We start from the raw sequence: 24,099 nt of genomic DNA on the forward strand, positions 1-24,099 counted from the left end.
GAAGCTTCATCCACTCCAGGGCTTCAGAGATTTTCATTATATATTGCCCACGCATGCAATTTCAAAGCTTATTGGGTATAAACTTTAAAAAAAACAAAAAACGAAAATGTGGAGTCTCAGAGGTGGAATTCCACACTCAAGCAAAATTCTGCACTGGCCCAGTATGTTTCGCAGAACACAGCCTTCCTAATAGTGGCATCATTCCATCACTTGAATTAACAACAGACCATCACCATTCCTTTTAAGTATTTCATCCCTAGGATCCAGCATTCCACCTTTGAGGGGCACCCCTCCACTTTCCTGCTGTTATTTCTTCAATGGACAGTTTCTGAAGTTTCTCCTGAACGACTGCGACAGGACATAATCTTCCCATCACTGGCTGGCTCAAGGAACATCAGCAGAACTGCAAGGGAAAGGGACACTCTCTGAACATTGCTGGATCTTCTGGGACACTGCATGCAGGAAAGCCCCACTTGGCCTCACCTTCAACAGCCCAGGTGTCCACAGAAAGACAATTCACCACACACCAACATGGTCATTCCCCAGATTTGGTTGAGGAATTGGCCACAAGATTTTGACCTCCAAACACTGGGATTTAACTTGTGGGACCTGGGTCATATCTAAATGGGATGTCCTCGCAATGGAGGGACAACAGAGGTAAAGCTGGTATGCTAGGAAGGAAAGAGAAGGCACACACATCCCTTCCCTTTGTGGCATGGTAGGGATGCTCAGGATTTTTGTTCTGCCTGCATTTTAAGTAAACTTCATTCAAACTTCCCAAACCGATACATGATCACAATTGAAAGTTTCCTTCCATTTTAGCCTTTCTCTAGATTTTGAGAGAATTCCAAAATGTAAAATGAATGCATATTTAAGGTATGATGTGTACACACAAAAATGTGCAAAGATAAAAACTTATTTTTTGCGGTGGGGGGGTGGGAATACTACCTTCCAGCGGTTCCCGCACTCGTTACCAGCACAAAGGTCGTCATTGGCTCTGCAGCACTCCGTGTTTGCACCTGGAAGGAGAAAGCCAGCTGTGAGCAGGGTGTTTGCCTTTCTGAGCAAACGGAGCACACAATTCCAGTAGCAAAGGGTCCCGCAGGATCCTGCCCAGCTTCCAAAATTTATCCTCACACTAAATTCCAGCATTTTCATTGCCACTATCAATTTGGGCACATCAAGCTTTAAGCCACAATCTTGCGCTAAGGAGCGGGATTCTGCAACTTGCATAAATTACATAAATTAAGCACAGTTGCTTGCTTTGCGTTTTGCCCCTTCTGCTAGTCCAAAGACAGAGCAAAGAGCCTGGCAGGGCACACACACACACACACACACACACACACAACACACAATGCCTATAGCTATATATCAATCTATATTATATTGCATCCGTTTACACAGACATTCCCTTGATCTCTCAACCCAAAGCTCATGTTCTAATTGCTAAGTGGCTTTAAAAGGAATGATGGATTTTTATATGTTTGTGTAACTGGTCTTTATAATCTGCAAGCAACTTGCAAGCCCGTTTTTTTGCATTAAATGGTATATAAAGACTATATACTCAAGAGAGAGCACCACCTGCACACGTACAATATAATCCGAGTGCAAAAAAGGGGGGGGTCATATCCAGTACATGGGTAAAACTACACCCATCTACACACGTTTTAGAAACCACAAATTTGCAATCTTGACCTAAACAGGGGAGCAATAATTTCAGTTCTGAGAACCGCAGCCTATCAGTCTTATCAGTAATAGCTGCAGAGATGCCGACAAATCCAACCATGTTAGCAAGAGGGAGACCTTCTGGTGTACACACCGGGCACCTTATCACCGCGGGGCCTCAGCCTGGAGGACAGTACCAGCACTGCTTGGCTCTGATGAATGACGGCATACAGAGTGTGACATCCCCGAGCTCTATAACTGCCACGTTGGATACAGCATCAATATCATTGCTATCAGAGCAGCAGATGAAGGCACTAGCCGAAATGTTTCACACGTAATTAAAAAGCACTGTGTTTTATTAAACATAATACAGTGCTTCCCCCCGCCCCCACACACCAAAAATGTTTAGGGGTACTCTCATTTTGACACAAGGGAAAAAAATCACCATTTTATAGTTCAAATCAGGAAAAATAAATACAATAAATGCCCAAAAGTACAAAGATTCACAAAAAGAGCGTACCCCCAGGAAAAAGCACACTGAACATATATATTGATGTATTGGGTAGAGATCTTGCTCAGATTCTTCTGTGGTTCCTGAATTGACTATATCTACAGCACAATGAGGGACCCAGGATGGCGCTGTGGGTTAAACACCACAGAGTCTAGGCTTTGCTGATCAGAAGGTCAGCGGTTCGAATCCCTGCCATGGGGTGAGCTCCCGTTGCTCGGTCCCAGCTCCTGCCCACCTAGCAGTTCGAAAGCACATCAAAGTGCAAGTAGATAAATAGGGACCGCATCCAGCCGGAAGGTAAACGGCGTTTCCGTGCGCTGCTCTGGTTCGCCAGAATCGGCTTTGTCATGCTGGCCACATGACCCGGAGCTGTCTGCGGACAAACGCCGGCTCCCTTGGCCTATAGAGCGAGATGAGCACTTGCAACCCCAGAGGTCGGACACGACTTGACCTGATGGTCAGGGGTCCCTTTACCTTACAGCACAATGTGTAAATTAACATCGTTTGCATTCTTTTTCTCGCTCACTGCAAGATCTCTTGTGAAGCACAGAGAGATTTGTTGTTGTTATTTTTACCATGTGAACCTGCCCGTGCTTGATAGGTCTTGCCCAACAGCCCAGCCCACCTCGCCTCACCTGGTTATAGGTGCAGTTCTTCTTTTTGCATTTGCCGCACTGGAAGAGGTCAGTTGTGGTGCCTCCGTCCTTCGCCATCTGATGCTCTCGGATGGCTTCTTGGGTCATGGCGTTCCTTAGCTCCTTCAGTTCATCGCTGGCCATTTCCTGCAATTAATTACTTAGTTAGAGCAGACTTTCTGTCCTACCAGTCCTAAACTGGCCACAGCACTTTGCAAAGCCCAAACTGTCAGCTGGTTGTTAGGGCCAGCAAAGACCAACGCACAGGAGGCTGCAGAGGCCGTCAGATCAATTCACATCCCTGCAAACCCCCTTTTCTGCCCAGTCGCATCTTTTACCTGCTCACAACCTGACATCCCATACATGCCAGGTGTGCAGAAGGAAGGTGAGGCTTGGCCAAAATGGCCTCATTGCCTCTATTGAGGACAGAGATTCCCCGCCACGGATGTAAAAAGTATAGGTCCAGCCTGTTCCTTCTCCTCCCTACTTACATCTTGCCGTCATCCTGGCAATGAGGCTGGGCGGAATGGCTCCGGACAACACGTTTCGGCGCAAGCCAGGATTCTTGGGGTCCTTCAGGTTGCTAATGCGACTCCTCACACGGTTGCGATACTTCATATCGGTGCCCTTCAGCTCCTGGTAGATATGTGGAGGCGTCAAGGAAGAAAAGGCAAAAAGGATAATACACAGAATGAAATGGGTCACACAGCTCAGTTGGCAGGGCGCATACTCTGTGTGGGAAGACCCCGGGTTCAATCCCCAACATCGCTAGCGAAAAGGATTTCAGGTAGGAGGCAAAGCAACAGATCTCTGCCCCAAACCCCGATTGCCATGCATCATAGACAGCGGGCCAGACTCATGGTTTTAACCTTTAAAGCCCTATACGGCCTAGGACCCACGTGCCTACGGGACCACCTCTCCTGGTGGTCTTCAAAGAAAAACATCTTGGAGATCCCGGCCACAGGGAGGTTAGGCTGGCCTCGACCAGAGCCAGGGCTTTTTTCGGCCGTGGCCCCGATCTGGTGGAATACTCTGTCACAAGAGACTAGGGCCCTGCAGGACTTGACGTCTTTCCACAGGGCCTGCAAGATGGAGCTGTTCCGCCAGGTCTTTGGTCAAGGCACCGTCTAACCTCTCTCCTTCTGTAATCCTTATAGAACTCTAACCCATGGTTGCCATTATTTGATTCTGAATCAATTTTAGAATGTATTTTAATTAATTGTGTGATTTTATTTACACTGTCCTATTTTTACTTGTTGTTAGCGGCTCTGAGCCCAGCTTTGGCTGGGGAGGGCGGGATACAAATAATAATAATAATAATAATAATAATGTCTCATCTGTTTGGAGCCTAGAAGTAATACTGTTATGCATAGAGCCCGTTACAAAGGTAAGACTAAAAGACAGCCTGGAGTGAGTGATAGCAAAACACTGTTCTGGCCCACAGTACCCATCCTATCCAAAGGATATGATCTTCAATTTCAGCTGCCATCTTGTCGCAATTGACTCCAAACTCCTTGTAATCATCTGAGGAGAAAGGAAGCGCAACAGAAGAGATCATTCTGTGTGCAACTTAGGAGTTAATTCTTGTTAGCATTAAAGCCAACAGGTCGAGAGGGGGAAAGGGTGAGGTGGTTGCTTAGCAACCAGCCCGAGTGGCAGGACTTTGGCTGAGGCAGCTCATGCCCTGGTAGTTCTGAAGGAGTTTCTCCTCTGTGTATGTGTTAATGTCTCCTTCCTCTGTACAAGGTCTGTACTAAGAAAGACAAAACCTCTCTTGAGGCTTTGTTTTTCTACTTGAATTACACACTATTTTTTGTTCAGTTTGTTCAATGAAGCGTTATCCATATTTTCCTCTCTGGATTCCATCTGCATTTCCCCATTGCTTCCCTAACCTAGGGTTGCCATATTTTAAAAAGTGAAAACCAGGACACCAAAAGCCATTGAGCATTTTTTTTTGGCCGCATTGTAACACTGGAGTGAGAGCAGCCACCACCGAGAGCTGCCTCAGCTACCTCTCCTCACACTACTTTTCTTTTCTTTTTTCTCCCCCCCCCCAAACGCCGCCCCCAGCCTACACACCATCTGAAGGCCCTCTGCTTCCCCATCCCAGCTGGAAAGCTTCTTGAGCCACACAGGCATATTTTGGCCTCTCACCATCCATTTTCAGAGCTGCGGAGACCATCTCAATGCATTTGTCCCGGACGGAGTCTCCTGTCAGGTAGCACGATGCCAAGAAGCAGGTAGAAGATGAAAATGTCGGAGTGATGGGGCTGGTTGGGGTCTTGGGCACATCTGGCCTAGCTTTGCTATGGGATCTGAAGAGAGCAGAAAACAACAGGACTTTGCAAAAGCAGAAGATGGCAAATATTACCATGAAGAACGTCCCCCCTACCTAAGGTAGGCTCTCCTTTTAAGCCTAATTCTTACTGAGGTATTCTGTGGTCTAGGCCTGGACCGCTCCAGACCAGAGGTAGGGGGCTTACATAACATTCATTTCATTGGTTAAATTTCTATACTGCTCTTCATCCAAGGATCACAGGGAGGATTACAATATAAAAACACAAAAATGAATAACTAAATGCTCCTCTCTATATTATTATTATTATTATTATTATTTTAAAAAATCTCCTTCTGGTTCTAGCCTATTCTCTCCGAAATTCAGCTTGCAAGGCAATTGCACACTAGCAATAACGGAGTCCCCCCACCAATGCTAGAACAGGGGAGCCACCCAGTGAAACTAACTGGGAGATTCAGAAAGGACAAGAAGCACTTCTTTTTAAAAAGTACATCGTTAACTTATGGAACTCGTTGCCACAAGGTATGTCAACAGATGGACACTAACTTGAGTGGTTTAAAAGGGGAGTGGACGAATTCATGGAGGACGAAGCTACCAACGCCTATTAGTCCTGATGGATATAGGCATCCTTCAGGTTTATTTATTTTACTTATTTATACAAATATCATATTTATATATATATATATATATATATATATATATATATATATATATATATAACCTATAATAAGTGTCTCTGCGTCCAGTCCCTGTGTCCGTGGGATTGCGCTACTGCGCATGCGCCCCACGGACAGCCGTTGGGACTTGGAGCGCAGCCGTTGGGACTTGGAGCGATGTTGCTAGGGCAACAGGGACGCTATGCGCAGAGCTGGCTACGTCATGCGGCTCTCGCGTTGTTAGGGGGGGGAAATGAGATAAGCGAGAGCCGCTCAGTCAGCTCTGCGCATGTCCCCGACGTTGCTAGGGCAACAGTTTGACCACATATGTTCTAGCGCCCATTAATTTAACGGGGTTAATGTACTAGTATACACACACACACACACCACTATATTGTAAAAAATATCAAAGCAGTATACAATAATATCTATATATAATAAAAACACATTAAAATACAGTGATACCTCTGGTTACGAACTTAAATTTGTTCCGGAGGTCTGTTCTTAACCTGAAACCGTTCTTAACCTGAAGTACCACATTAGCTAATGGGGCCTCCCACTGTCGCCGTGCCGCCAGCGTGCAATTTCTGTTCTCGCCCTGATGTAAAGTTCTTAACCCAAGGTACTACTTCTGCGTTAGCGGCATCTGTAACCCGAAGAGTTTGTAACCCAAGGTACCACTGTACTTTAAAATCAGAGACCATCAAGTAAATACTATGGAGAGAGATATTCTTCATTGCCGATGTAAGCCTGGCAGAATAGAAACATTTACAACAGCTGTTTAAAGGTGGAAACAGAAGATCTCTATGGGCAGAATATTCCACAAAAATGCCATTTGCGGAGAAGCAATAACTTGCATCCTAGGGGCATCTGATTAACAGCTGTTGGGAAAATGATAATGGACCAGATGGACCATTGGTGTGATCCAGCCAGCCTCTCCTTAATGTTTTTTTGTGACTCAAATTCATGGCAGTGTGGTGTTGTGGTTAGAACGTGGGACTAGAATCTGGGAGGCCAGGGTTGAAATCCCTACTCAGCCATGAAGCTCACTGGGGGATCTTTATATCCAGTTTCATCTTCCCCCTCCCCACTTGGGGGAAGACACACAAATACCCAGCCATACCTCTCCTCTTTGCTATCGGTAGAATTTTTCCGAGACCCGGGAGGAGATGCAGCTGGGTTGGAGCCAGTGGAGGCCCTCCTGTAAGGAAGACAAAGAGGTGCAACAAATAAGATGCCCAAACACACTCACTGCAACGGGAGTGGGGAGCGGGGGTTCCCCACGTATAGTTAAATTTTATTAACATTAACCCCAGGCCGCTATCCTCAGTATATAATGTGTAGTTCTTTTAATGGCCCCATCTGCACTAAGCAGCACCGCGCCACATTAAACTTCCGCCAAGGAATTCTGGGACCTGCAGTTTGCTAAAGGTGCTTGTAACTGAGGTTCTGTGAGGTATGAACTACAGCTCCCAGGATGCTTTGAGGAAGCCGTGACTGTTAAAGCGGTATACACGTGCTTCTTCAAATGTATGCTGTGGATGTGACCCTGTTCATTAGAGCAGCTTTTGGCTCAGCGTTTCAAGGAAGATGAAGGGTAACCTATGAAATAAAGAACCAGGAAGGACTAGACTAGGAAACCGCCCATCCTCTCAAGGGACCAGTCAAACAATTTCTCTGAGCACTATGGACTAGAACAGGGATAAAAGCCCTCCTGGTCTTGCGAAGCTAGCAATGGCATATTATGCAGCATCAGCAAGGCAGACAATGTAGCTTACCTGTCCGTTGACAGCCTCTTGGGAGAAGAGGAGGAAGCAGCAGTGGAGGTAGAAGATCTCGAGTCTTCGGAGTCTCTTCTTTTTCGGGGGAGAAAGGGCACAAAGTGCAAAAAAAGAGCTATGAATTACCAGACTGTTAGCTTGGAACACATAGCCTCAGACCAGATTGGACTATGTTGTCCATCTAGCCTGGTGTTGTCCACTCTGACCGGCAGGGTCTCAGGCGGATTATTCCCCATCATCTCCTACCCGATTGTTAAACTGGAGGTGCATTACTAGGGATTGAACCTGGGCCTTCCTGCAGGTAAAGCACGTGTCCTATCACCGAGCTATGCAATCTCCACCCCCTAACATTAACCTGGGAAATGGATGCCTGGACTTCGTGGCCAAGGGTCTTCCATGGCGGGAGCCCATTGGAACTGGTGGGGTGGGATGTAGGGAGTCCAGAAGGCAGGTGGAGCCAGAGCCTAGGATAGGCAGAGCCAACCAAGTCTAGTTTTGTCCCCATCCTCCTCCCTGCCGAGTACTGCAAGGGTAACAATGGGACCAAGGAGGAGGAGGAGGAAGCCAATAGGCAGTGCTACCTCCTGGACTGGTCACAGGTAAGAATGCAGGCAGGTGGGGCTGCCTGATGGCAGACTGGAGGTGGGGCAGTGAGCCCCTTGCCCTAAAGGATCAGTCTCCACTGCCAAGATTGTTTCCCAGGAAATTGAAATATTATGAGATCCACTGATGAAAGATAAGGACACGTACCTCTCTTTTTTAGGTTCCAAGTGGGATTTTTTCGATGTAGCTGAAGCACTTCTTGGATCTCTGCGTATAGAGAGACATAGCATGATGTTAGATTGCCTGAATTTGGCATTCTTCAGTTTGCCATCTCCAGCATCATGCTTCTCAATGTCTGTGCTGGCAGTAGATGTGGCTTCTCCGGTTGGCAGAATTTACCTCCTGAACTTATCATAGAATATAAGGGGAGCTAACTCTGAGCCCTGCCAAAGGCTTTCTTAGTCCAGCAGGCAACATAAGGTGGTGTTAAGGTTTATGTTCAGCTTCATGAGGAATTTTAATTGCTTTATTCTTTGTATGATTATCTTCTGCTTACAGTGTGTTCAGTACATAAATGCCTTTTAAAAAAAGAGAAATAATTGAAAGAGAATTGAACTGATATTAACTGGGGCTAAATGAACAGAAGAGGAACAGATTTGGTGTGATCCAGAATGGGGTGCAAAATATTTAAAGTATTTATCTGGGTTGATTTGGATGGGGAAATTAGCTGGCTTGCTTCCCGCAACATATAAATTCTAAATTTGCACCTACTTTATATCAGTAATGTGCATTAAATGTACATTGGCACAGTAGTTTTCAACTGGTGCATACCCCAGACCCACCTCTGACTCCCAAGCTGTGGCATGGGGCACACATGCGTATTTTCCCCTTTGATTTATATTTAATAATGCTAATGATGCACATTATTCCGTCCTAACATGGAAATCCCCAGAGCAATATAATGTTGCCTTGGCATTACCAATAAATGAAAACCAGTCTTGCAATGTGGCAGGAGGAAGGCACAAGCATGTGGCTAGCCAGAAATCTTCATTTTATTTTTTAAAAAGGAGGGGCTTGTGCCTTTCTCCTGTCACATTGCAGCACCTGTGGAAATTGATAAAATGAGCATCTCATAAGAAGACTGCACCCTAGTCTTCATGTGTGTCTGGTCAGCCAAAGCTGGAATCCCAACATGGCAGCAACAGCCCTGCAAATAAAGCTCTATGGCAGGGGTCCCCAAACTAAGGCCCGGGGGCCGGGTGCAGCCCAGTCACCTTCTAAATGCGGCCCACGGACGGTCCGAGAATCAGCGTGTTTTTACATGAGTAGAATGTGACCTTTTATTTAAAATGCATCTCATCTATGCGTTATTTGTGGGGCCTGCCTGGTGTTTTTACACAAGTAGAATGTGTGCTTTTATTTAAAATGCATCTCTTTATTATTTGTGGGGCATAGGAATTCGTTCATATATTTTTTTCCAAAATATAGTCCGGCCCCCCACAAGGTCTGAGGGACAGTGGACCGGCCCCCTGCTGAAAAAGTTCGCTGACCCCTGCTCTATGGATCCATGCCCTGAATCTTTTCTATGCCACCTGGTTGCCAGCCATAAGACAATTGTAAAACGAAGCTTTACCTTTCTGATGCTCAGCACCTGCAGCAAACTGGGTAGCAGCAAGAACACTGGAAGCTCTCTCTGTTTAACGGAGCTCAGAGCATTCCCCAAAGCTATCAGCGCAGAGCAGCTCTGCCATCTGTCAAACAGTGGTTAACAAGGTCCAGGGACAATCCTAGCTCACTCCACCATTTTGCAAATGACACAGAACAAGCGATATAGTTGCTGTTACAAGCGCTGAAGTGGAAAGTGAAACTAAACAGGGCCTGGCAACCAAGATGGGCATTTTTCCAAGCACAAGCAGAGAACACCATGGCGAAGTGAGTGCCTGCTTAACAAGATGCCGTCTCTTAGGTTAAAACAAGAAACACCCTAGAAATTGGGCAGGAGCTTTTTTGCATATGCCTAGGCCCAGTTAAATGCCCCTACGGTTGCCCTTCAAGGAAATCCCGTTTAAAAATAGTTAGGGGTGACATCTAAGTGAGTTCATTCTGGTTAAGCCTCTCACTCTGGAGACTCATCTAAAACTTAAATTTCTTGTTCTTGGTATGAGCTTTCGTGTGCATGCACACTTCTCTCATACCAAGAACAAACTTAGTTGGTCTCCAAGGTGCTACTATTTTTTATTTTGTTTTGAATATGGCAGACCAACACGACTACCTGCCTGTAACTTAAATTTCTTGAGTAGGGATGGGGGAAACCTCTCCATTTCCGTTTCTCATTTTCCAATCTTAATCTCAGTTCTCCACATTTCCACACCAGCCTATGGCATCCCGAAATTTCATCAACAGATTCATCCAAATACAGTTGTACCTTGGAAGTCGAACAGAATCCATTCCGGAAGTCCGTTAGACTTCCAAAACGTTCAGAAACCAAAGCGAGCCTTCCGATTGGCTGCAGGAAGCTCCTGCAGCCAATTGGAAGCCGCGGAAGCCCCGTTAGACGTTCGGCTTCCAAAAATAGTTCGCACACCGGAACAGTCACTTTGCAGCGTTCAGGAGCCAAAATGTTCAAGGACTAAGCTGTTTGAAAACCAAGGTGCGACTGTATACACATTTTTGCAGAGCAATTTTCCCTAATACAAACCAGCTACAGATGCAAAAAGTCACTTAGGCATAATAATATTGTGCTATTGCTGCTGCTGCTGCTGCTCATCATCAACATATATGGTTCTAGACTGCCCTCCATCTCAAAGGAATCTAAGGGTAGCGTACAGCAAATTATATCATCATATATATGTTAACATTTGGCTAAATTCTAGTAGCAAAGGAGAAGGCTACAGAGGTATATCTTTGCAGGTAAGTTAGAAATGGTGGTAAGAAGTGTTGCTCCTGGTGAAAACATTTCTTAATTCTGTAACGCATTGCGAATTATGTAACATTTCTGGTACTTTGAGAACTTGTTCTTTCTGTTGCTTTTCCTGCATCCATTGCTTTCATCTCCCTTTCCTTTGGTTTACTGCTAACCGGGGGGTGGGGGGATAGCAATTTTACCACTAACAATATTTGTCGACTCAGAAAATGTGATATCTGCAACAGAATCGCTTTTTCGAGGGAAGACAACAGGACCTGATTCAAATCAACAATTGCACCTCCTTGCACTAGAAGCTGTGAATGACCCTAACATGTGAATACCGGTCTTTTTGCTTTCCACCAGAACTTTTGCAGAGATTCACAGGGTGGGAAATGGTGTCTTCGGTTTTCCAGCCAGGGCTATCAATCCCTTTGTCTCTCTCTTTCTCCTTTTTACTCTTCTCCGTCCCCGACTCTAAAAGAGAGAAAATGGGACATCCAGGTACAATCAAATATTGTAAAGTCTTATATATTTGCTAGTTTCATTACTAATTTCATATGCCCTGCGATATTTTGCTAGCACCCTCACACTTCTGCTTGCTTTGTGAGCATCTCGTTTTAATTTTTAAAAAGTTTCTTTTTTAATTTTTATGATTTTCAGTAATATACATTTCAATAGTTTTACAATCATTCTAACATTTCAAAACTCGACTTCCTTCCTCCTCTTTCTGTGGTTCCTTAAATTTATTTCTTACATTTCCTGCATATTCCAAATTAACTTAACTTATTCTTTTATTCATCTACTTTAAATATATACTCTCATGAAACTTCAGGTTATTACAATAATCCTGCCAATGTTCTTATGTGTTTACAGTTTGTTTGTAAATATTCAATAAACCATTTTCAATCTTTTATATAAAGTTTGTTATCTTGGTTTGTTTATTTTTCTGGTAAGTTTCGCCATTTCTGCATATTCCATAAGTTTTTGTATCCATTCTTCTTTTGTTGGGACTACTAATTCTTTCCATTTTTGGGCAAATAACATTCTTGCCGCTGTAGTTGCATACATGAATAAATTTCTATACTGTTTAGGTAGTTTGACCCCTATAGTTAAAGCTATGGTTTTCCCAGTCGTAATGTATGGAAGTGAGAGCTGGACCATAAAGAAGGCTGATCGCTGAAGAATTGATGCTTTTGAATTATGGTGCTGGAGGAGACTCTTGAGAGTCCCATGGACTGCAAGAAGATCAAACCTATCCATTCTCAAAGAAATCAGCCCTGAGTGCTCACTAGAAGGACAGATCCTGAAGCTGAGGCTCCAGTACTTTGGCCACCTCATGAGAAGAGAAGACTCCCTGGAAAAGACCCTGATGTTGGGAAAGATGGAGGGCACAAGGAGAAGGGGACGACAGAGGATGAGATGGTTGGACAGTGTCTTCGAAGCGACTGGCATGAGTTTGGCCAAACTGCGGAAGGCAGTGGAGGATAGGGGTGCCTGGCATGCTCTGGTCCATGGGGTCACAAAGAGTCGGACACGACTGAACGACTGAACAACAACAACAACAACAACATGATAGGGAACAACACCCCTATAATTCCCAAAAGGAAAGCTTCTGGGTGTTGTTTTTTTACAAATGTTATTTTAAACATCTTTTTCAATTTGTTACATATCATTTCCCAGTTAGCTTTAACCTTACTACAAGACCACAAAAAAACCTTACTGGTTATGAGAGAAGCTCTTAGTTCCAATTTTGCTTCCCGGGAAGAAACATACATGGTAAACCACAGCCCCACTAGTGCTGTTCGGTTGTCTATTTGAGGGCGGCTGCATATGCACAGACGGCGTTGGAGAGTGGCAACAGGCACACTTACTTGCCTGGGCCTCACTCTCACACCATCATCTGTATGGTGTGCAACACCCACACGGTATCAACTGATATTCACCCCCAGCTACATAGGCTCTGCATCCTACTAGTCCCCAGTGTCTCAATATGGAAACGCTGGGGCTCTCATTTTCTATTCTCTTACCCAAAATCATCCCATTATCCAAAGCTAGCATGGCCAAGAGTCAAGGGTGATGGGAGTTGTAGTTCAGCTACATCTGGAAGGCCACACATCCCCTGTCATTGCTCTACAGGTCCCTCTCCCTTGGGGCACTAGGCCTCACAAATCTCAACACCCTCAGCTAATGCTGTTTTCTTGAAGTCTAAGCAGCTTTCTAATGGTGATACTCAAGAGAACCTGCTGGCATTTTTTTTGCCACCCACAACAAAGCCCTTGCCCCTCTCTTACCCAACAACCTCTTCCAGTTCTTGATGAGGATTTTCGCCAGAGTGACCACCTCCTCGTCAGCGCAGTGCTTGCGGATTGTGTTGACAGCCACGCCGATTCTTGTAGTCTGAGAGGCAGAGAGAAGAGGGATCACCAGACATTTTATGCAAGAGCTCTCAGCGACAGAGCAAACACTTTGCATGCAGAAGGTCCCTGGTTTAATCCTTCACATCCCCGACTTAAAAGGGACCAGGGAACAGCTGGAGGACTCAGGGGCCCATGTCAGGCAGAGTTGACCTTGCAAAGCCAAAGCGGTGACCTCCAGATGTTGTTGGACTACAATTCCCATCAGCAGCAGCCAGCGTGACAGGGATGATGGGAGTTGTGCTCCAGCAAACATAAGGAAAGCCTGTTGGGTCAGGCCAATGATCCATCTAGTCCAGTATCCTGTTCTCACAGCAGCCAACCCACTCTCTCCCACTGTGGTTTCCAACAGCTGGTATTCAGAAGCATTACTGCCTCTGACCATGGAGACAGAGCGTAAGGCATCATGGCTAGTCGCCTCATCCTCCATGAACTTGTCCAATCCTCTTTCAAAGCCATCCAATTTTGTGGCCTCTTCTGGGCGTGATACCCACAGCTTAACTATGCACCGCATGAAGAAATACTTTCTTGTATCTGTCCCAAATCCTCTAACATTCAACTTCATTGGATGTCAATGCAAGTTATGAGAGGAGGAAAAAACATTCCCCTATCCACTTTCTCGAGGCCATGAATTATGTTAGAAACATCTATCATGCCGCCTTTCCCCTCACCTTTTCTCTAAACTAGAGAGTTCCAAATGCTGGACCCTTTCCCTGTAGCGGGCTGCTCCACCCCCCTGATCATCTTGGTTGTCCTTTTCTGAACTTCTCCCAACACCCTTTTTAGGATGAGGCAAATGTCTAGAGAGCACCTCGATGGCTCAGAGTATTTATGCCCCAGAATTCAAATACCTGCAGCAGCTGGATGGTCATTGTGCAACTGTTCAGTTTCTTCAGTAGGTCGAGAGCTCCTTCCTAAGAAGCGGAGAAACAAACAATACTGGCGTGCCTTAAAATAGGTTCTCCTTGTCTCCTGCAATATGCCTAATGTAGGAATTGTCAGTGGCAATCTCTGAGGCATGGGTGGGGAACCTCAGACCCAGGGGCCAGATGCAGCCCTCCAAGACCATTGTATCTGGCCCTTGGGAGTTTCCTGGCTAGGGCACATCCTTGAACTCCGATCGTGCTTTTGGCTTGCCTGGATGGAGGACAGAGAAGTATCTGAAGAAGTGTGCATGCACACGAAAGCTCATACCAAGAACAAACTTAGTTGGTCTCTAAGGTGCTACTGGAAGGAATTTTTTATTTTTTATTTTTTATTTTTTGACTATGGCAGACCAACACGGCTACCTACCTGTAAAGAGAAGGGCATGTCAGCCAACGAGCGTTTGTTTCATTCCATCCACTTTTACCCCTGCTCACTGGTGATTGCTGGTGTCAGAAAGGCGGCCCAGAAAGGGAGGCGGTGCTCTAGAATTGAAAAGGGCCCCCCCATACCTGCTTCAAGGGATAACCTTCAGGCAGGATGCCCTCAGTGGTCACTAAGGGTGGAGCCAGGAGTCAGCAGGCACACTCTAAGGTTCACGGCTCAAGCAGGAGGCCCACAATGAACCACCAGAGCCTCTTGCTGTTCTTGCCACTGGGAGAAAATGAATGTTTTTGCCTAAAGAGACAGTATGTAACGAAGGCGAACCGGGTGAACTTCCCTGGGGAGAGCATTCTTCAATTGGGGAGCCACCACAGAAAAGGCCCGTTCTCATGCTGTCACATTCCAGACATGAAGATGGGCCTCAGATATTGCTGGCTCACTCCTGACACTGCTTGAGACCATACTAATTCAGTGTCCAACTGCGGTTGTAAAAAGGGAGCCGCAGACCGGCAACCAGCCAGTGCTTGCGATGGAGCCAGACTGCAATGACTCCCGGCATGCATCACGACAGTCCTGCCCACCTTTCAACTTATGCATATTTTGGCATGCCACTACAAATCAGCTCTAGGTGGCAGGTTTCCAGTGGCACAGCCCAGGCTTGAATTTGGCACATTGCAATGAATGAACCCCAGCCAGATGGACGGGGTAGAAATAATAAATTATTATTATTATTATTATTATTAGGAAAACAACATGGACTGGAGGTTTCTGTGGCCAACACGTACCATTCGCAAGAACATGGGACAACATGTCCCGTCCTGTCCTCCTCACCAGCAGGCAGACCCTTATCTAGAAATTTGTTTCAGGGGGAAAGTGTTGACACCACTATGGATCTTTGCGGAAACCTGACATTGCAAAAGTCAGATGTTATTTCCTTGTCAACGGAACGTCTGTCTGCGTCGCAAATAACTTCTGCAATTTGCCACAGCAGCCCAAGCAGGCAGCACATATGACTTCCAGTGGGCTCTCTCGCCTTTGGGAGAACAAAAACTCTCTCACAAGGTGATGGGTGGGTGAGGGAATCACCAATTCATTTCCACTGCTCTCCAAGATGATGTCACAAACATGCACATTGCAAACATTTTACACCGCAGAGCTTCTGATTTCCGCATCCGTCTATTAGGCAAGTTTTTAATGTTTGATGTTTTATTGTATTTTTGATATTCTGTTGGGATCCGCCCAGAGTGGCTGGGGAAACCCAACCAGATGGGCGGGGTAAATAATAAATGTTGTTGTTGTTGTTGTTGTTGTTGACAAAGAGGAGCCTCACTCTTCTGTTAATACTTCTATACAGGGAGGGGAAGACATAAACTCCTCGATCCCTGCATAGTTAGAATAGGGTGAGTGCACCCTTAATACTTTGGGGGGGGGTTGAGCTTTCTTTCATATTTCCCATTGTGTGCTCAGGTTTCTAGTCCCTAAGGCAAGGGTAGGGAATCTCAGGCCCGAGGGCCAAATGTGGCCCACCTAGCTTCTCAAACTGGCCCTCGGGTCTCTCCCTAAGCCACAAACCCCTCTCTCCAGATGTCAAGGCTCCAGATGGAGAGCTGCTGCCAGTCAGTGTAGACAACACTGAGCTAGATGGACCAATGGGTCTGACACAGTATAGGGCAGATTCCTGTGTTTCTTCATGCTTCCTTCCCAGGTCAGAGTCTCCCTAAAGCAGGAAAGCCTCTCCCCCCCCCCCATGCCAGCATTATCTGCAAAATTACAGTGGTTGCAGCAGAACCTTCAAATACTGGCCTTAAGTCTGTGGAGGGGTGGGTGTTGAAGGAGGTCTGGTAGAGGAGGGTAGGGAGGAGTTATTTACAGTCATCGCATACTAGAGCAAAGTTTGCAAGGGAAGTCAAACATTAACTTCAACTCAAGGTGCAAATCTTGCTCCATGTTTCACCTTCGGGGAGCCGAAGGACAAAATCCTCAGACCGCTCAAGTGAAATAAGAATGGCAAAACATTCACTGACCTACACCAACTCTATTGTGGTGTAGTGGTTTGAGTGCCGGACTAGGACCTGGGAGACCAGGGTTCAAATCCCCACTCAGTCATAAAGCTCACTGGGCGGGTGGCCTGGAACCTCAGCCTAACCTACCTCACAGGGCTCTTGTGGAGAATAATGGAAGGAGGGGAGAATAACTTATGTCACCTTGAGCTCCTTGGGGGGGGGGGGAAGGTGGGATATAAATACATTTAAAAAAAAAGAATGTGTCCATACTCGAGTAAATGCAACAGAACCCGTCCACAGGTAGATAATGCAAGGGCAGCTGTGCACTTAGAGAATTTTGCACTGTGTGGACTTGTGTCCTCTCCACTCTGGGCATATATGGTGTTATAGGGGTGAGCCCAAGGGCTGCATTGCCTCATGGGCAACCTTCCAAAGGGACATGCCAAGGGTGGGCGGGGCCAGTGGCAAAAGTGGGTGGAGTAACAAATGCAAATTTTGCCTTTATACAAGGGGGCTAGCTTCCTTTGAACACACACTCTTCTCTGTCCTCCGTGCAGACAAGCAAGAGGCTTGATCGGAGTTCAACGACACATCTCACAGGGCAAACACATTCTGCTGTGCAGAAGAACGGGCAAGGGGGGTGGGCCTGGGGTCCAAATTCCAAGGGCCGGGCCGAGAGGCCATTTTATCCTCCATCCAGGCAAGGAGTAGGCATTATCAGCATCCCAGCCAGCCAAAAATGCTCAAGGAGAGTGTGAAAGCAAGGCTGATGAGGGGTGAGGTCTGGGGAGAGAGGACATGACCCCTGCGGAGAGCCAGCCAAGGGCCAGGCAGAGAGGGACACGTCTGGCCCCCAGCTCTGAGGCTCCCCACCCACAGTGGTAAGCCAGCCCTGCCACTTTCAGGGACCCTCCTGCTCATTTTGCTGGGAGGGGTCCTAAAGTCCTCAGCAAGAACATGTCCTCTAGTTGTCCCTAACCCACCAAGCACATTCCCCGTTTTCTAGCCTCTCTCCCCCCCATTTAGATCCCTATTTTACCCATTAGGGGTGCTTTTTAAAACAAAGTTAGCACTCAGTTCGATTCCCTTCTCACATGTGAGTGACCTAATCATTAAAAAGGAAAATGTTACAATCAGGTTTACTAACACACCCAGCTCCAGAAGCCAATGTGCGATTGCCACACATGGCAGAGTAAACAAGCACTGACGACGAGGTTGTCTAGCTTTTGTTGTCAGACACTTTTCAACTCCACAGCTGTGCCTTGAAGAGCCAGGTGAAATGGGAAAGTTCGCATCTCCCACCAATCAGAACAAGTCCTTCCTTGGAGGTTTTTAAGCAGAGGTTGGATGGCCATCTGTCATGGATGCTTTAGCTGAGATTCCTGCATTGCAGGGGGTTGGACTAGATGACTCTCGGGGTCCCTTCCAACTCTTAAGATTCTAGGTTTCTTAGTACATAGCATTCACATTAGCAGTTTCTCTCCCCACCCAGGTGTGTGTGTGTGTCTTCACCCAATGCACAAGACCTCCTTGCTTTCCCCACCCCTGAAACATGGAACTTCTATTCATGATGCTATCATATGCGCATGCGTACTCATTTTTGTATGTGCTTTCATCTGCGCATGGGCAACAGAGCCATCTTAACTGTACACGCCATTCTTAAGAATAAAGGGAATTCAACATAGGTTTTCTAGTCGCACTGAAGCTGATTTGGGCAAGGGGTGTGTGTTTACAAATCAAGCAACGTTTGTCAAGAAGCAACAGGGTCAATATGGATTGTAGCTATGAATGCGGCTTCAGAAACTAGCAGCGAGACAGCAGCCGGGTTATGTGAACGGATCCAGAATGTCTCAAAATGACTTACAAAACACAGATAACCTAATCAAATATTACTATTAAAGACATAACCCTATGCCCATCACAGGTGAAGCATCTGCCCGATGCAGTACAACATAGCACATAACCCCCCCCCCCAATTGCTTTTGCAATTGTACTAATAAATTGTTATGAGTTTGATGATGCCCGGAATCCCTTCCAATCCTTGGGATTCTGTGTCTGTGTGATGTCCAAGAGCAAGCTTGCCAAAGCAGCCCCTTCGGCTTGGCAATGGCTTTGGCTGACGAGTTAAGCACCACAATTAGCATAAGCAAAGAAGTTGCTCTGTGCCATAGAACAAACCATTGGGCCTTCCCCCACCACCCCCACCGCAACCCCCAGTGTAGTTTGAGTGAGCTGGAAGCAAGCTGGAGACACAGAAAGATGTTTAGGCTGTCCTGGATTCAAAGCTGTGACTAATGGAGAAGCAAAATCTGTCGGGGTGCTAATGCTGTGAGCCCCTCTATGTTATGCTCAGGTTGCATATATAATAAAACCGTATGTCCCAAAGGCACCACTATCTCTACTGACCTTCGTTCCAAGGATAGCTTAGCTGGTTAGTGTGGGGGGCTGATAACACCAAGGTCACAGGTTTGATATCCACCCCATAAAAAACAGCTGTATATTTATCCACCCCATAAAAAACATTGTATTATTATTATTATTATTATTATTATTATTAGAATTTATATACCGCCATATATCCGGAGGTCTCAGAGCAGTTCACATAAAAAGATCACAGTATATAAAATAAAAGTTGGTTCCTTCCAACTCTATGATTCTAAGGAAACCAAACCCTGCAACTCCTGGAGTCTCTCACTGCTTGCAGATTGGAGTGGCATGTAACTTTTATTTCACACACACACATATTCCCATGTAGCTGGATGGAGGAAGGCAACGCTGAGGGGCGGGGGGGGGGGCGGTCCTCTTTTCTCTCCCCTGTCCCCGCACAGCATACATTATTTTTACTTCTCTGCTGCCATCCCTGCAGCAAGACACCAGGCAAAGATTAGATTTACATTGCCAGACTCCTGCCAAACACCTGTTGTCTACATACCTTCTCTCCAAATCCTCTTAGGGACTGGCCACTTGGAGATCTGCAGAAGCAAGTTGGGGGGGGGGGGGGAAGACACTGTCCCTGAAAGAAAACTGAAGCTCTCACAAATATGATTGAGGTGGGGGTGGGGAAGAGAGAGAGAACAAAACTACTTCCCAGATTTTTGGGGGTGTGGGGTGGGAACCTGGCTTTTAAGCAAAGCCGACACATGAAATAATATATTTTTGCTTGTCTCAGGTCACCTAAAGAGCACAACGATTCTCAGCTATAACGCAAACCCTGCAAAAGGTTTTTTTTTGTTTTTTGTTTTTTAAAAAAACCTGATTCCCCGCCCCGCAACTGTTGAGAGCTGCAGCTGCACCTCCTTCGATTCTGAAGGTTTTGCAAGAAGTTTGCTGATCAGTGAGAAAACCACAGGAAACCACATTAAAAACAACTGTTTCTTGAAACCCGAAAGGGACCTTTCCAGTGCCAGCGACAGGCTCCTGCGAATTCAAGCAGTTAAAACACAAAAGCACACAAGCAAAGCGAAAACACACGCGCGCACCGTTTCTCTTACCATGTTCTTCCTGGACACCATCTTATCCAGCTTTTTGCCTATTCGGATCAGCTCCTCCGCTTGCCCCATGGCTTCTCCTCTCCAAAAAAAACAAACACAAACAAACCTATGCCACGCTTCACTAAGGCGAGCTTCTGAAAATATTTAACGGGGAGTCGCGGGGTGGGGGTGGGGTTGGGGGCAAGAAATGGACCCAGCTGGATCCGGATCTGGTTTTATGTCAGTTGTAGTTGTTGGTTTTTGGTGATTTTTGGTGGTGGTGTTTTTTAAGAGGCGGGAACGTACTTGCGGAATAAAGGGAAAGTTTTCGCACTCACTGGAGAAGTTTGACGCGGAAGGAAGGAGGGCGAAATAACGCAGGCGTGCTGGGGAGGGGAGGGGCCACTCGGTCACTTATAAAGGACTGCCATGGAGTCAAAATAGCACTAGGGGGATGGGCTAAATATAGGAGCCGAGGATTAAGGGGTGGAAAGATTTCAGGCGGGTGGGTGCGGGGTGGGCTGGATCCGGAGGCCATCTGCAGGTGGCTGGAAGGGCCCGGGGAGCGAGAGGCTTTCTCGGGTCCCTTGCAGGGCAGCGCCCTTTCCCTCGGGCGTCCCCGGAGATGGGCGCCGCTTTCCGTCTCCTCTGCACCTGCAAAAGTTTGTTGGCGGAGGTACTGACTTCGCCCGCAAAGAGGTGCGTAAAACTGGCCGCCGAAACGCCTGTCTCTTTTTTTCCCCAAGGCGCAAAGGTTCCAGGGTGCTGCAGAAGGAAATAGGAAGGCGCCCCCCCCCATGCAGCATTGTCGCATTTTTTTTTCTTTAATCATCGAAGTTATTGCAATCTTTTTTCTTTTTTTATAACAATTTGATTTTCAAAAATAGCAAAAAATAAAAAAACAAAACAAAACAAATTGGGAGTCTAGTCCCTTCCTCCGATCCATTATTTTTCAATATACTACAAGTCCATTGTTCAAAGTTATTGCAATCTAAAAGAGGGATTGGGCACACACACACACACGCGACCATTAAGTCCAAGGCTGTCTTCGGGAAAAGTAGGGCAAGCTGCCCCCCCCGCGCCCCCCCCAAAAAAGCCTTCTTCCCCACAGAACCTTTTGGGTGTTCATATCAGCAGAGGGAGCTCTCTTGGTCGTTTCATTGCCCCCAGAAGTTGGTGCGTGAAAGACAGCCTGGGAGAGGGTCTTCTCTGTGGCAGCCCCTAAATTGTGCACCTCCTCCTCTGCATCTGGGACCTTCATTGCGTTCTTCCTACTGAGTTCTGAAGAAGTTTTCATCAGAGGCTTTGACACCTAAGATATTGGCCCGGAGTCAACTAAACACTTGCACTAGCAGAAGCCAGTGCAATGAGACTTTTACCCCCAGTGCTGGATTATGTATAAGCTAAACAAGCTATAGTTTAGGGCCTCACTCTCTTGGGCCCCCCAAAAAAATGTAAAGGGAAAAACAACTGGATGTACATTTCCAAAATATAAGACAAAAAAACAAAGTAAAAACTACATACAGCAACAATGTTTTGTGTTGTGTAGGCTCCTATGATGTAAATAATGGGCTCCGTCTGCTAGCCTTTTGTTATGTGCAAATGGCTTTAAATACCTATTAGGTCCATAAATTACCATATAGCATATATTCAACACAAAAAACCAGCAACAATTTGTTGTTGACAAAGGACAGCTGGACATATAAAGGGCCCCATTACCTTCAGTAGCTTAGGGCCTCATCAAACCTAAATCTGACCCTGCTTTATTAAAAAATGCATACAATATTAATTGCACTCATCCATAACAATTTCAGTTATGTATAAGGGTTCTTGCACTCATCCATAACAATTTCAGTATTTGTATAAGGGTTCTTCCAAGTGGGGCAGATTGTTCCATCTGGCAAGCTAAGATACTTTGTGCTGAGGGAGCAATCAGTGTGAAACTGAATTCCTCCCATTTGTCTGTGTCTTCCCTATTCCTGTGACTGTCATTTGTTTTAAACCATCTTTAATGCTATATTTTTGAATTACTAGGAGCTGCTTTGGGACCTTATGGTGACGAGAGTAGTAAATCAAATGAACCCCAACCCCATCTGGGGAAACATGCACTGCCAAGAAAAACTTTCTACATTGTCCTTTTGACACCAGGTGAATATCTTTTTTATTGTCCTACATCAGATGTGGGATATGTTGCTGCACTGCAATTCCCATCAGCTCCAGCAAGCATGCCCAATGAATGGCCAGGGATGATGGGAGTTGTAGTACAGCAACATCTGGAGGGCCAAAAGTTCTCCACTTTCCAGGAACTTTTAACCTTAAGCAGCTTGGAGGCTTACTGCCAGGTACTCATCCAACCCACTCCCTCTCCCCCTCTCTTACCTACTGTTTCTTTGCTCCTGCCCATGAGGACTAGGAGGATGGCTGTGGTTTGTTTGTATTTCACTCTAGATTTCTGCATAGCTGGGCTGCTAAAGATCCTTGAGTAATGAGTTGATATGCAAATATTTGAAATAAATAAAGCTATGGTGGGGGGGGGGGGAAGCCAACTAGGGCATGAATCACACCAAAGTACTACTAGTAAAAATATATATACATCATCAATCAGAACTTTTATTAGAAACAAAACAAAAAAAGATAGGGACAAAAAACCAGTACATTTTCAGATGGCATATTCAACTTATCTCCCAACAACTTTTTGTCTTTTTTACATATATAAAAATGCAGTATTTCAGAGAGCAGCAGACTTGTGGTATCAGCCCCATACAAGACGAGGGTTACGTTGGTCCAAGAAAACAATCACAGATCCAAATACCTGTGTGGTACTTTTAAACTCAGTGCAAACAAATTTTGGAAGGGGTAACCGGGCTGAAAATTTCTGCAACAAAACCAAGATAGGTGCCTGGGAAGACACTCTGAGGGAAGCAATCTAGTTTAGAGGTATATGACAGGCCTGTGGCACACACTCGGGAGGAATGGCTGGAGAGGGCTGCCTCCAGTGTCTGTTGCCAGAAGCCATCACCCCACTCTGCCCAACGATGGGACTGGCCCTGCTTTCATTAGCTGGGGAAATTGGGGGGAAATGAAGCACAGTCCTCCCCCCCCCCGCTGAACTCAATTTGAGATAGCTTCAAAGTATTAGCTAACATGTAAACTTCTACACCAGGAGCCTCTAACATGACACCTATAGGTGTCAGTGTACCCAGTACCTTCCATGGCACCCACAAAAGGGTGCCACATTGCCTCAAAAAATCAACAATGTGAGAGATACTGTTTGCTCTTCCCGTTTCCACTGGCTCAGCCTCTCCCTAGTACAGCAAAGTTATTAGGCCATGCCCCAACACAGCAGCCATTTTGTGACCCAAGGCACTTCTTTAAAAAGTTCTAAATGTGGCCTACTGACCCAAAAAGGTTGGCAACCTCTGTACTACACAATAATTACATATTTACAGAGTGATCTTAAAGGGCTGCTGGGCAGCAAGGAATGACTTGGGACAGAGTACAAGGATTGCTATGCCAGTGGCTGGAATCATGAACAAGCACTTTGTACTGCAACATTTTGTTGTAGCCCCTCTTAATATCACCCTCTCTTTTTTGTCTTTGAGACAATTAGAATCCTATATTTTAAAGAAGTAGAGGAAGATCTGAGATAATTAGGTAGGCATACTTTGTGCCAGAAGCCAGATTCTGTGCACAGAATACACACATAAATCCAGGTTTGAGCATGAAAATGGGAGTTTCCTGTTTGTCCCATCCAATCACCTCAATGGTTATTCCATTCAGTGTGGTGTAGTGGTTAAGAGTGGTAGACTCGTAATCTGGTGAACCGGGTTCGCATCTTCACTCCTCCACATGCAGCTGCTGGGTGACCTTGGGCTAGTCACACTTCTCTGAAGTCTATCAGCCCCACTCACC

General features: G+C 46.0%; 1 protein-coding gene across 2 annotated transcripts; it reads right to left on the minus strand.

Moving 5' to 3' along the window:
• Positions 1 to 96: 96 nt before the first annotated feature.
• Positions 97 to 20,377, minus strand: LOC117051493 (transcription elongation factor A protein 3-like). Of its 2 annotated transcripts, none has more exons than XM_033157909.1 (13): positions 20,209 to 20,377; positions 14,258 to 14,320; positions 13,284 to 13,389; positions 11,334 to 11,466; positions 8,295 to 8,354; positions 7,542 to 7,619; positions 6,887 to 6,964; positions 4,966 to 5,126; positions 4,279 to 4,335; positions 3,303 to 3,458; positions 2,812 to 2,958; positions 949 to 1,019; positions 97 to 403 (listed from the first exon to the last, which is right to left on the minus strand). In XM_033157909.1, coding segments are annotated over exons 1-11 (963 nt in total). In that variant the 5' UTR covers positions 20,278 to 20,377; the 3' UTR covers positions 97 to 403; positions 949 to 1,019; positions 2,812 to 2,956. The 2 variants fall into 2 exon arrangements, with proteins under 2 accessions (XP_033013800.1, XP_033013802.1); XM_033157911.1 differs by lacking the exon at positions 20,209 to 20,377 and adding an exon at positions 19,650 to 19,684.
• Between the last annotated feature and the right edge of the window lie 3,722 nt (positions 20,378 to 24,099).

The sequence above is a fragment of the Lacerta agilis genome, chromosome 8, assembly GCF_009819535.1.
Source record: "Lacerta agilis isolate rLacAgi1 chromosome 8, rLacAgi1.pri, whole genome shotgun sequence".
Lineage (NCBI taxonomy): Eukaryota > Metazoa > Chordata > Lepidosauria > Squamata > Lacertidae > Lacerta > Lacerta agilis.